At 52.1% G+C, this 12,215-nt stretch overlaps 1 protein-coding gene across 4 annotated transcripts in view; it reads right to left on the reverse strand.

Moving 5' to 3' along the window:
* The window catches only part of PPP1R10 (protein phosphatase 1 regulatory subunit 10), a 40,669-nt gene that overhangs the window by 13,880 nt on the left and 14,574 nt on the right, over positions 1-12,215 (reverse strand). Inside the window, exons 7-20 of one of the 4 annotated variants that reach the window (XM_015570659.1) lie at positions 10,513-10,590; positions 10,194-10,370; positions 9,540-9,645; positions 9,338-9,450; positions 8,322-8,422; positions 6,585-6,729; positions 6,347-6,505; positions 6,001-6,247; positions 5,808-5,871; positions 5,509-5,703; positions 5,305-5,380; positions 5,016-5,129; positions 4,267-4,839; positions 3,901-4,030 (exon numbers count right to left, since the gene is read on the reverse strand). In XM_015570659.1, the coding sequence (XP_015426145.1) occupies positions 3,921-4,030; positions 4,267-4,839; positions 5,016-5,129; positions 5,305-5,380; positions 5,509-5,703; positions 5,808-5,871; positions 6,001-6,247; positions 6,347-6,505; positions 6,585-6,729; positions 8,322-8,422; positions 9,338-9,450; positions 9,540-9,645; positions 10,194-10,370; positions 10,513-10,590 (2,258 nt within the window). In that variant the 3' untranslated portion in view covers positions 3,901-3,920. Of the gene's footprint in view, positions 1-2,993; positions 4,031-4,266; positions 4,840-5,015; positions 5,130-5,304; positions 5,381-5,508; positions 5,704-5,807; positions 5,872-6,000; positions 6,248-6,346; positions 6,506-6,584; positions 6,730-8,321; positions 8,423-9,337; positions 9,451-9,539; positions 9,646-10,193; positions 10,371-10,512; positions 10,591-12,215 lie in introns of those variants that run through there. The other 3 variants (XM_006774036.2, XM_006774035.2, XM_015570660.1) reach the window with 3 other exon arrangements.

The following is a 12,215-nucleotide window of genomic DNA, read 5'->3' on the forward strand; positions in this document are numbered from 1 at the left end:
TGCTCTGAGCCCGACCAGGGGCTGCACCTAGGGATTGGGCCTGCCCTCTGCCACCTGGAACCAGGCCTAAGCCAGCAGGTCGTTATCTCCCGAGGGATCCCAGACTGCGAGAGGGCACAGGCCGGGCTGAGGGACCCCCTGCCCCCCGAGTGCACAAATTTTTGTGCACCGGGCCTCTAGTACATTCATAAAGAAGTAAAAAATAAAAACAAGCTGGAGCCCTGGCTAGTGTGGCTCAGTTGGTTGGGTGTCATCCCATGCACCAAAATGTTGCCAGTTCAATTCCCGGTCAGGGCACATGCCCAGGTTGCAGCTTGAAACCCAAGAGTATCAATAAAAATTTGATCAGTGGATAGAGCATCAGCCTGTGGGCCAAAGCATCCCGGGTTCAATTCCAATTAAGGGCATGTACCTCAGTTGCAGGCTCCTCCTCAGCCAGGGCCCTGGTCAGAGCGCATGCAGGAGGCAACCAACCCATGTGTTCCTCTCACATCCATGTTTCTCTTTCACTCTCTCCTAAATATCAGTGGAGACTATCCTTGGGTAAGGATTTAAAAAAAGGAGTTTGCCAAGCAGCAGCAAATACATTCAGTTAGTACTTAATTGTACTGGGCTGAGGTGGTAGGATTTTATACTTTTTTTAAGAGAGAAAAGGATAAACATTTTGTTGTTCCACTTATTTATGCATTCATTGGTTGCTTCTTGTATGTGCCCCCAGAAATAGAACCCTCAACCCTGATATATGAGGACAGCACCCTGAGCGACCCAGCCAGGGTGGATTTCCCAGGAACAGAAATGGGAGAACTGTAATGCTGACAACTCAGAACTGGAGATGGAAGGGTTGAGAGACATCAGAAGTTGAATAGGATTTGGGGGTTGGGGGTGGAAGCAGAAAGGAAAAAAACCTAAAGGGGAGAGAAGTGCCTGCAGGGTTTCATGGGTCCACGGGTTTGGCGAAATGGATGAGACTTCAGCCTCTCTCCCCCTGCCCGCGTTGTTTTTTGTTAATCCTCACCCGGTGATATTTTTTCAATTGATTTTTACAGAGTGTGAAAGGGAATTGGGCGTGGAGACAAACATTGATGTGAAAGAGACACAGCCACTGGTTACTTCCCACACTCACCCTGACCAGGCCCGGGAATCAAACCTGCAACCCAAGTACGTGCCCTTAGCTGGAAGTCGAACCCACAACCCTGCGGTTGTGCGGCTAACACTGGCCAGGGCAGGAAAAGCTTCTGTGGAGGCTTCGAAAGGAAAATGACCGACTCCTCTTTAAATTACAATGGGCAACGTGAAGCTCACTCTCACGGCTCTTTGGCCTATTGTGGGGCGGGAAGGAGGCGAGAAGCAGGCACTGGATGCACCAGAAGGAAAGAAACTCAAGTAGGCCCCGTGGGTTGACATGCTGTTTCACTCGAGCTGTGTACCTCGTTCGTATTTCACCTTTAGGTTATGTCCTCCTCCCAGGCCCTCTCCTAAGTGCACAGAGCAACTGTAGACTGGCTGCCTGAGCGTCACTCCTGAGCCTGGACAAAGGGAGGAAAAAAGGCACTGCTGGCCTCGCTAGATGTCACCGAGGCCTGTGATTATGGCCAATCTTGAAAATAACAGCTAAGCCGAAGCCGGTGTGGCTCAGTGGACAGAGCGTCGGCCTGCGGACTGAAAGGTCCCAGGTTTGATTCCAGTCAAGGGCATGTACCTGGGTTGCGGGCACATGCCCCGTAGGAGATGTGCAGGAGGCAGCTGATCTATGTTTCTCTCATCGATGCTTCTCTCTCTCTCCCTTCCTCTCTGTAAAAAATCAATAAAATATATTAGAAAAAACCAAAAAACCGAAACAGCCAAGAAACTTGTAGGGCAGTGACTTCATTTTCCAGATCAGCAACACTAGGGAGCTTGTCAGAAACATTTTGGGATCCATCCCAGATCTACTGAATCAGAAAATTTGCTGCTCATCTCACCAACCTTACTTATTTTTAAAATTTTATTTTAGAGAGAGAGGGAGAGAAACATCGCTTGGCTGCCCCCATGCATCCTGACTGGGGATTGAACCCACAGCCTGGGTATATGCTCTGACTGGGAATCCATGGGATGGCACTCAACTAAGCCAACCAGCTAGGGCTCCAATCTGTCTTTTAACAGGCCCTTCAGACATTCTGGTGAACACTAAAAGGTTGAAACCCACTCTTCTCTCTCCCCAAAATGTAATATTCTCCTAATTTCTAGTTCTAAGAATAGCAGATTTAGCCCTGCCAGCGTGGTTAAGTGGGTTGAGCGTCAACCTATGAATCAGTTCATAGGTCATGGTTCACTTCCCGGTTGGTCAGGGCACATGCCTGGGCTGTGGGCTCAATCCCTAGAAGGGGGGCGGGAGGTAGGAGGCAGCCAATCAAGGTCTCTGTCATTGATGCTTCACTCTCTCTCTGAAATAAATAAAAATATATTTAAAAATATACATATATATTTTTTAAAAATAGCAGACTTATAACTTCTTATTCAAAGTTAATTCTATCCCTCCATGTTCTGGTCTCCAAAACCTCCTATCTCCCAGGAATCTTATCCCATCACCTAGGCCCTCGATTTCACACTCCCTCAACAAGGAAGTTGGGTCCTAGACCTCCCCGTCCCCTCGCAGCAGGCCATTTCTTCCAGCTCCGCAGTCACTCTTTGCGAAGAGAGGTCTACACTTTCCTCTCCCCTGGACTGTTCTCAAAACACTGCTCATGGATTTCTCCTGTAGCCACTCCTGCTCCTTCCCAGAGCACTTCACAGCTGGCAGGCCCAGCCATAGGCTGTCCCGGGCCTCACTGCCTTCTCCAAGAATGCTGGTCCTGGGATCTCCTGTGCAGAGTGCATCGCATCAGCATTCTCACTTAAATCAACTATGACTTGAAGGTAGAGCTTGCTAGCTCCACGAAGGTTTGTATTCATGCACCTAAAACAGCTGGTAATGGCTGGGTTTTGTTTTTCAAGGAGTCCAAACACATCAGGGGTTAAATAAGCTGCTTCTCTCTCCACTGTTTATTATTAATGTACAAAATATACAAAACCAAAAGAAAAAATACTCATCCTCAAATCCATTGTGGCTCTAACCCATGACCTTGCACAAAACCCAACCAATCCACTGTTTTCATAGAAAACAACTGATACGGGACGGGTGAAAGAGAGGGCTGTGTAAGGGCCAGTGTGTTGTTGAATGCACCCAGGACGGTGCCCGATGGGGACTGAGAGGTGGCCTCACTCCAAGGTTCCAGGTGGGGACAGGAAGTGTGTGAACTCCCAAGGCGGTGCATGTAGTGTGACTGTTGGGCCCGGCGTGCCGGGCTTCAGTTCATGCACAGCTGGTCTCCCTGAAGTGTCTGCTTCCAGCATGAGCTGTGCGCAGGGTAGACCGCCACCAGCCGGCCGCGATGTCTGCAGCCGCAGCGCTCACAGAAGGCTGCCTAGTCTGACCTCGCTGAGAAGGGCTCAGGATGTGTCCAGCCGGTGTGCGGTGGGAGCCCTCTCAGTGGAGTGGGATATCCGATATCCCCTTTTATCACCGCCCCACCCCGAGGAATGGTGGTCTTGGCTGGGATGGTTGGGGAGGGCAGCTGATCCCACGTCAGAGCTCCGTGCACGGGGAGGACTGGCACAGGCCAGGTGCCCTCGGGCATTAGAGGTAACACTGGAAAGGAGCTGGGCTTCCAGGGCAAGTCTCCTCAGAAAGTGAAGCCAGCCGAGTCTCCGAGCCTCCTCTTCGCAGGCAGGGCAGAGCGGGTCTAGCCCTCCCGCCTGGAGGAGCGTGTACACGGGGTGCACCAGTGATCAGAAACCCCAGGACTGAGCAGGGGGTACTGAGGAGGCCGGCTCCTCCTCAGCTGGGAACGGGACAGACGGGCCTCACAGAAGCCATAACAGTGTGGGGGGCAGGCGGGTCCTCAGGGCAGGGGGGGCCCGTTGACCCCCGGGTGGTAGAAGGCACAGCTGTCCTCATAGCGGCAGTTGCCCTTCATCATAAAGTGTCGGCAGACGGGGCGGTTGGACATGTCTGAAAAGAGGGTGGGCGGTTAGGGAGGAGACGCTAGGTCACCACCACCCTCGCCACCTCCACAGCCATGGAGCCAGAGAACTTTGAGAGAGAGCCCGGGGTGTGGGGAAGGGCTGGGTAGGAACAGCCACATGCTGGGACCGGCGGCCTCAGGTGCAGCCTAGCACCCCGAGTGGTGACACTCCCAGTCTGTGGGGGTCCAACCAAAGTCATACAGGGGCAGGGCTCATCCTCACCTCCTCCATGGCTGTGGCCTCCATCGTGCCCTCGGTGGCCCCCTCCTCCGTGGCCAGGGCCATTATGGCCACGGTGCTCATGAGGAGGTGGTCCTCGATGATCATGGCCTCGGTGACCAGGGACATCATGAGGCCGGTGGCCATGGGGTCCCCCATGTCCAGGACCTTCGTGGGGGCGATGTCCACCATTTCCACCCATGCTTCCACCAGGACCTTCATGAGGACGATGGCCACTGCCACTGCCCATGCCCCCACCAGGACCTTCGTGGGGACGGTGTCCTCCACCCATGCCCCCACCAGGGCCCCCTCGTCCGTTTGGGGGTCCTCCTCCAGAGCGACCTCCTCTGGCTCCTCGAAATGGAGGAGGAGGGGGAGGAGGTTCATTTCCCCCTCGACCACCACGACCTCTATGGTATGGTCCAGGTCCAGGTCCAGGTCCCCCCCGCATCGGGCCACCCCGCATGGGGTCAGCAGGGCCATCCCAGAAGGGATCACCACCCCGGGGAGGGGGTGGGGGACCCAGGAGACGTGGACCCACTGGCCCCCCAGGGCCTCCAGGGCCTCCATGGGGACCTGTTAGGAAAAAAAGGGAGACAATGTTACACTCAGAGACTGCTCCCTCCCACCCTAAGCCATCTCCCCCCCACACCCTGCGCCACCTCCCTGCTCCTTCTGCTCAATCCTACACTATTACCAGACCACAGGTTAGCAGATAAGCCCATTATTCCAACACCCTAGTCACCGCCTACCTGGCATAGGTCCCCCAGGGCCAGGGGGGAAGTGCTGCATTCCCTTGGGGCCCCCAGGGCCTCCTTGTGGGAAACCATTGGCTATTGGGCCAGGGCCTAAGAGTCCATGTGGCACTGTTAAGGAAAAGAGTCCAATAGTCAGTAAGAGGCTTCTAGCAGAGTGACATCCTTCCCACTTACGTGTGCCCAGGGATCCCTGAAGACCAGCTGGCAGGGTCTAATCTCCATCCCATCCCCACGTCTGACCACCGACTGCATGCAGCCCAGCCCTGGCTGGCCCTGACCTTACCCAGCATCTGCTTGATCTTGTCTGAGTAGTCTGGTTGCTTCAGCAGTTCCTCTGAGGGGTGACTATTTGGGCTACCCTAGAGAGCGACAGTCCTCATCAGCAGAGAAAGGGAGAGCCCAGAAGAGGGGCGCAGGAAGAGGAGGAGGACTGGGGTATGGGGAGGGGCGTGGCCAACAAAGCAGAAACGAGGATGAGGGCTCATACCATGATGGAGGTGAGGATCTCCTGGACACTGATGCCTCCTCCTCCAGGGCCCTGGGGGCTCTTCCCAGCACCCATGCTTCCCATAAGATTGGCCAGAACAGGAGGCAACTTGGAGCCACCTGCCCCATCAGGTGAGCCACCGGCCTCCCCAGGCTCCAGGGTCTCAACATATGGAGTCTCATCCATGGAACATTCCTGAGAGCAGAGCAGAGCAGTGAGGACAACCACAGAATGAAGGGGAGTCACGCACAACAGCTGCATTAGCATCCATCACAGCTCCGTCGTCACTTCACACTCACCTCGTCCAGGGGGATGAGTTTCGGGGGGACGGGCTCGTAGGGTTCAGGGTCTGGCTCGTGAGGGCTAGCATGAGTGCGGGGGGGGAAGCAAAAAAAAGAATGATGGTCAAATTATTGATCCAGGCCCTCGAATTTCTTCCTAACCTCCACCCTCTCCGTAATCAACCCAGGGCAGGCACCCCATTCCGCTCACCTTTCCTTGTTCAGGAAGAGCTCTTGAAGGATTCCTTTCTCCCGCTCAGCCTGGATGTACCGCTCCTGGCTGTTGCTTCCAGGGGTGACAAGAGGTGAGGGCAGAACCAGGGGCCGGGGGCACACCCACGGCACCTTCTCCTCCATGTTGTCATGGCTCAGACGCCGGGCCGTCTCAAATGCATGTCTGTCTGACAGTATCTCTCGCTTAGCTGCCTCGCCAAAGTCCTTGATCTTATTCACATTTACTATTGGCAAGGAGGAAAAAAGCAAGAGGAAGAGTAAGCACAACCAGCCCTTTGAAACGCTCTGTGCCTGCCTATTAGATAGTCAACTCGACTTCTAACCTCGTTCAGTTTCATCCAGTTCAAAATAGAAGTATTCCCTCAGCTTGCCCTCCTCAGGCCACGTCACCGTCTTCCTCTTCCTGCCTTTCCGCGTCAGCTGGCTGGGATCGCCAGGACTCTCCACTGGTTTTGCATCCAGAGCTCCTGGCTCCAAAGAGGCTGTAATAAGCAGGAGAGGTTTCAGATGCAGGTCCTTCCCCTTGGGAAACCCCCAGCCTGGCCCAGCCACTGAACTGACCTGCATCCAGCAGCTCTGGGACCTCCACAGCGGGAACTGGGGTCCCTGGACGGTCGGTGTCCATAGCCTCAGGAGGTGCTGGCTCTGGGGAAGAAGGTTTGGCTGTGCTTGGCTCTGTGCTTGTTTTCCCTTCAAATGGGCTTGGCTATTGTGAAAGGAAGAGAAGTTAATGAGCTGACAGAAAAGCTAAGGTCAAGGCAAGGCATTAGTGCGGGGTCTGGGGCAGTACCCCCAACAGTTCAAACACTGCCCACCGTCACCAGTCTGCATCAGACAAACTCCTTTTGCCCTCCCCAACTCCGAGCTGCAGGGCCCTTCTTTTTTTTTTAAGTGTTTTTATTGATTTTAAATATGTTTTTTATTGATTTTTTACAGAAAGGGAGAGGGATAGAAACATCGATGAGAGAAGCATCGATCAGCTGCCTCCTGCCCACCCCCTACTGGGGATGTGCCCACGACACAGGTACATGCCCTTGACCAGAACCGAACCTGGGACCCTTTAGTCCGCAGGGCGATGCTCTATGCACTGAGCCAAACCGGTTAGGACTGTTTTTATTGATTTTAGAGAGACACATCGATCAGCTGCTTCCTGCACACCCCCTACTGGGGATGTGCCCACGACACAGGTACATGCCCTTGACCAGAACCGAACCTGGGACCCTTTAGTCCGCAGGGCGATGCTCTATGCACTGAGCCAAACCGGTTAGGACTGTTTTTATTGATTTTAGAGAGACACATCGATCAGCTGCTTCCTGCACACCCCCTACTGGGGATGTGCCCACGACACAGGTACATGCCCTTGACCAGAACCGAACCTGGGACCCTTTAGTCCGCAGGGCGATGCTCTATGCACTGAGCCAAACCGGTTAGGACTGTTTTTATTGATTTTAGAGAGACACATCGATCAGCTGCTTCCTGCACACCCCCTACTGGGGATGTGCCCACGACACAGGTACATGCCCTTGACCAGAACCGAACCTGGGACCCTTTAGTCCGCAGGGCGATGCTCTATGCACTGAGCCAAACCGGTTAGGACTGTTTTTATTGATTTTAGAGAGACACATCGATCAGCTGCTTCCTGCACACCCCCTACTGGGGATGTGCCCACGACACAGGTACATGCCCTTGACCAGAACCGAACCTGGGACCCTTTAGTCCGCAGGGCGATGCTCTATGCACTGAGCCAAACCGGTTAGGACTGTTTTTATTGATTTTAGAGAGACACATCGATCAGCTGCTTCCTGCACACCCCCTACTGGGGATGTGCCCACGACACAGGTACATGCCCTTGACCAGAACCGAACCTGGGACCCTTTAGTCCGCAGGGCGATGCTCTATGCACTGAGCCAAACCGGTTAGGACTGTTTTTATTGATTTTAGAGAGACACATCGATCAGCTGCTTCCTGCACACCCCCTACTGGGGATGTGCCCACGACACAGGTACATGCCCTTGACCAGAACCGAACCTGGGACCCTTTAGTCCGCAGGGCGATGCTCTATGCACTGAGCCAAACCGGTTAGGACTGTTTTTATTGATTTTAGAGAGACACATCGATCAGCTGCTTCCTGCACACCCCCTACTGGGGACTGAGCCCGTAACAAGGTGCCCTGACCAGGAATCGAACCAGCCACCACGGGGTGCATGGGACTACCACCTGAGCCACACTGGCCAGGGCTCCGGGCCCTTCCTTTGACTTTACCTTACACCCTGCCACGCCTACCGCCAGGGCCCATACCTTGGCAGCCGTAGGCGACAGCACCTTCTTCTTCTTCTTGATTTTGATGCCTGGAACAGGGGCTGAGTTGAGCGCATCCAGGAAGCCCAGGCCCTCCATAGCTACAAAAGGAAGAAGCATAAATGGAACCATCATACCTCCTTTACAATCCTATTCCTATAGAACCAGTCTGGGCAGTAAAATGGGTCTGGGCAGACCCTGCCTCAACCTGGGACACAGTTAGCTCAAGGTGGCCAGGAAGCATATTGACAGGAAATTCCTGACATTATACTCTATTTTTGAAAATATATATCTTTATTATTCATTTCAGAGAGGGAGAGAAAGAGAGATAGAAACATCAATGATGAGAGAGAATCACTGATCGGCTGCCTCCTGCACACCCCACACGGGGAAATGAACCGTGACCTCCTGCTTCATAGGTCGACGCTCAACCACTGAGCCACGCCAGCCAGGCTATTCTCTTCCTATTAAAGGTAGGCGAAGCCGTGGTTTTGGATATGAACTAGAGTTCAGGCACCTGACAGGGCCAGCCCTGTGGACATGACAGATCACCCTGCCAGCTGGGAATGCCCCTAACCCAGTGATGGCGAACCTATGACACGCGTGTCAGAGGTGACACGCGAACTCATTTTTTTGGTTGATTTTTCTGTGTTAAATGGCATTTAAATATATAAAATAAATATCAAAAACATAAGTCTTTGTCTTACTATGGTTGCAAATATAAAAAAATTTCTATATGTGACACGGCAACAGAGTTAAGTTAGGGTTTTTCAAAATGCTGACACGCCGAGCTCAAAAGGTTCGCCGTCACTGCCCTAACCAGTCAGTGAAGAGCACACCTCCCACCTCATCTCTCAGGTCACTCCTAAGTAAGCCTATGAAACAAGCTTCAGAGGTGCAAAAATTAAAGGGCACCAAGAAATCAAAGGAAAATGGAACATTAAAGAGAAGGACCTCCCCCGCCCCCATACATCCCATGAAGAGTTTGCCCCCAAATTCAATCCATTCTGACTCACGCTGTGGCGGGATGATCTTCACTTTGATCTCTTTGGTAGCATTGGGTGTTGTGTTGAGTGGCTTGTACTTCTTCTCTGCATGGGGAGCAGTGTCTCCTGGGGCAGCTGCTGAGCTGTTAGAAGAGGAACTGTCAGGAACACTGCCCTTCTTTCTCCTGGCCTCAGACCCAACCTGCTCAGAAGTCCAGCACACAGTCCCTACCTCTGACGCTTGAGGGGAATGGGCTTGAGGTTGTATTTGTCAGAAACCATCACTGCGCTGGCATTCTTCTTCACAGGCACCAAAGATGGGGTTTCCAGCTCTAATCCTGGGGAAGAGACATGGGGTGGGGTTGAATTCCCACCCACCCTCTTGACTTTTTTTGTTGTTAAAGATTCTTTTTTTTTTTTTTTTAAATATATTTTATTGATTTTTTTACAGAGAGGAAGGGAGAGAGACAGAGAGTTAGAAACATCGATAAGAGAGAAACATCGACCAGCTGCCTCCTGCAAACCTCCCACTGGGGATGTGCCCGCAACCCAGGTACATGCCCCCGACCGGAATCGAACCCAGAATGTGAGAGCAACACATCAATCATGCCCCCTACTGGGGGATCCATCCCACAACCTGGGCATGTGCCCTGACTGGAAATCAAACCGGTGCCCTTTTGGTGCACAGGACAATACCCAACGAGCCACACTGGCCAGGGCCACCTTCTTGACTTTTCCTCTCGGTCCATCCAGCTTTGTAGAATCTCCTGAGCTTCCCCGCCGAGTCTTCCTCTTTTCCCACATCATAATCCAGCAATTCCACCAGAAGGCCCTGGGTGTGCACATGCCCACAGACCCTCCCCCCGGGGCCTGCCAGCAGCCTCACCAGTGGAGCGGAACTTGGCATGACTGGGCGCTGTGGTTCGAAGGGACTTAGGCTTCTCTTTCTTCTTCTCTGGGGCCTCCTCAGCTCGGGGCTCAGCCTTCACCTCGGTTAAAGGTCGCTCAGGGGGCGTGGTTCGACCCTTTCCCTCTTCTTTTCGCTTTTTCTTATCTTTTTCTGCTGTGGAAAAACAAAGTAGAAACAGATTTTATTGAGATCAAAGAGAAAGACTGTCAGGTAGCGGTGAAGCAGGCTAAAGACACTGGAGGCCACATCCCACGGGAGATAAATCAATATGGGGACAAAGGACCTGGGAGCTCACCAGCAGGCTGGGCACTGCTCTGGGAGCGGATGACAGCCATCCAGTCGCTGACGAGGACGGAGGCCAACTTCCGGAGCTCTGAGGGGACAGAAAGAGGAAATGCCTAAATAACTTAAAATATTATCTGTCCAGTAACAGAAAATAGAGATATCTGAACATTTATTACATTATAAAAACTGCATCGCTGCTTCATATATACAGGGTGGGCAAAAATAGGTTTACAGTTGTGAGTAGATGGAAGTTTATTCTTGTATTTTTATTTACTTTTTTAAAATTATTATTATTTTCATTATATATATATTTTTTATTATTTACTTTTTATTGTATTATTTATAAACCTTTTACCCACCTCTATATATTTCCTGTAATTGTTACAACTTGAAAATTATTTATTTATTTATTTTTTTAATATATTTTATTGATTTTTTACAGAGAGGAAGGGAGAGAGATAGAGAGTTAGAAACATCGATCAGCTGCCTCCTGCACATCCCCCACAGGGGAAGTGCCTGCAACCCAGGTACATGCCCTTGACCGGAATCGAACCTGGGACCTTTCAGTCCGCAGGCCGACGGTCTATCCGCTGAGCCAAACCGGCTTTGGCTTGAAAATTATTTTTTAAAGAATGGTGTATTGCCTGACTGGCATGGCTCAGAGGTTGAGCATCAACCTATGAACCAGGAGGTCAGGGCACATGACTGGGTTGCAGGCTCAATCCCCAAGTAGGGGGCGTGCAGGAGGCAGCCAACCAATGATTATCATTATTGATGTTTCTACCTATCTCCCCCTCAATACATTATTACTTTTAAAAATATATTTTTATTGATTTCAGAGAGGATGGGAGAAGAGAGAAATATTGATATGAGATCGTAACATTGACTCACCTCAATAGAAGCATAGAGATTAGTCACAAAATTAGGAAGTGGCAGAATGAACATATATATATGCTCTTCCCTTTCTGATAAAATTAGAGAAAGGAGCCCTAGCCAGTTTGGCATATGGATAAAGAGTCGGCCCTCGGACTGAAGGGTTGCAGGTTCGATTCCAGTCAAGGGCATGTACCTCAGTTGCAGGCTCGATCCCCGGCTCTGGTCAGGGAGCGTGTAGGAGGCAACCAATTGATGTCTCTCTCTCACGTCGATGTTTCTCTCTCTCTCTCTCTCTCTTTCCTCTCTCCCCCTTCCCTTTACACTCTCTCTAAAATCAATGGAAAAAAATACCCTCGAGTGAGGATTAACCAAAAACAAAATTTAAATTACACAGAGGTGGCCAGGGACTCTGTGCTCAGCACGGTCAGGCGCCTGGCGGGAGCTGCTTTCCCCAGCGGCCTCGGGCGGGGTGACCCGGAATTGTACGTAGCCCTTTGCTAAAACGCTCCCCGCTCCTCACTGCCTCTTCTAGCCAATGGACTGTCCCTCTACCCTCCTTGTTGGGGTTTTCACTGGAACGCTGTTTCTCTGAAACACTGTATTTAAATAAGGTTTCCTCGGTTGGCAGTGGGTGACTAAATTATGTGGGGCCGGAGGCCATGCTCGGGCCTACGCTTCAGGGCTCCCTCGGCCAGGAGGCCGGCCCCTGCCTGCCCTCCGCCTTGTGCTTCTGTGCCTGTCCTGCTGTCGGGCGGCATGGGTGTGTGTCTCAGGTTTCCTGCTCGCTCCCTGGGTTTAAAATGAACGTCACGTGGTCCGGCCGGTGTGGCTCCGGGT

Source organism: Myotis davidii, unplaced genomic scaffold (assembly GCF_000327345.1).
Source record: "Myotis davidii unplaced genomic scaffold, ASM32734v1 scaffold1007, whole genome shotgun sequence".
Classification (NCBI taxonomy): domain Eukaryota; kingdom Metazoa; phylum Chordata; class Mammalia; order Chiroptera; family Vespertilionidae; genus Myotis; species Myotis davidii.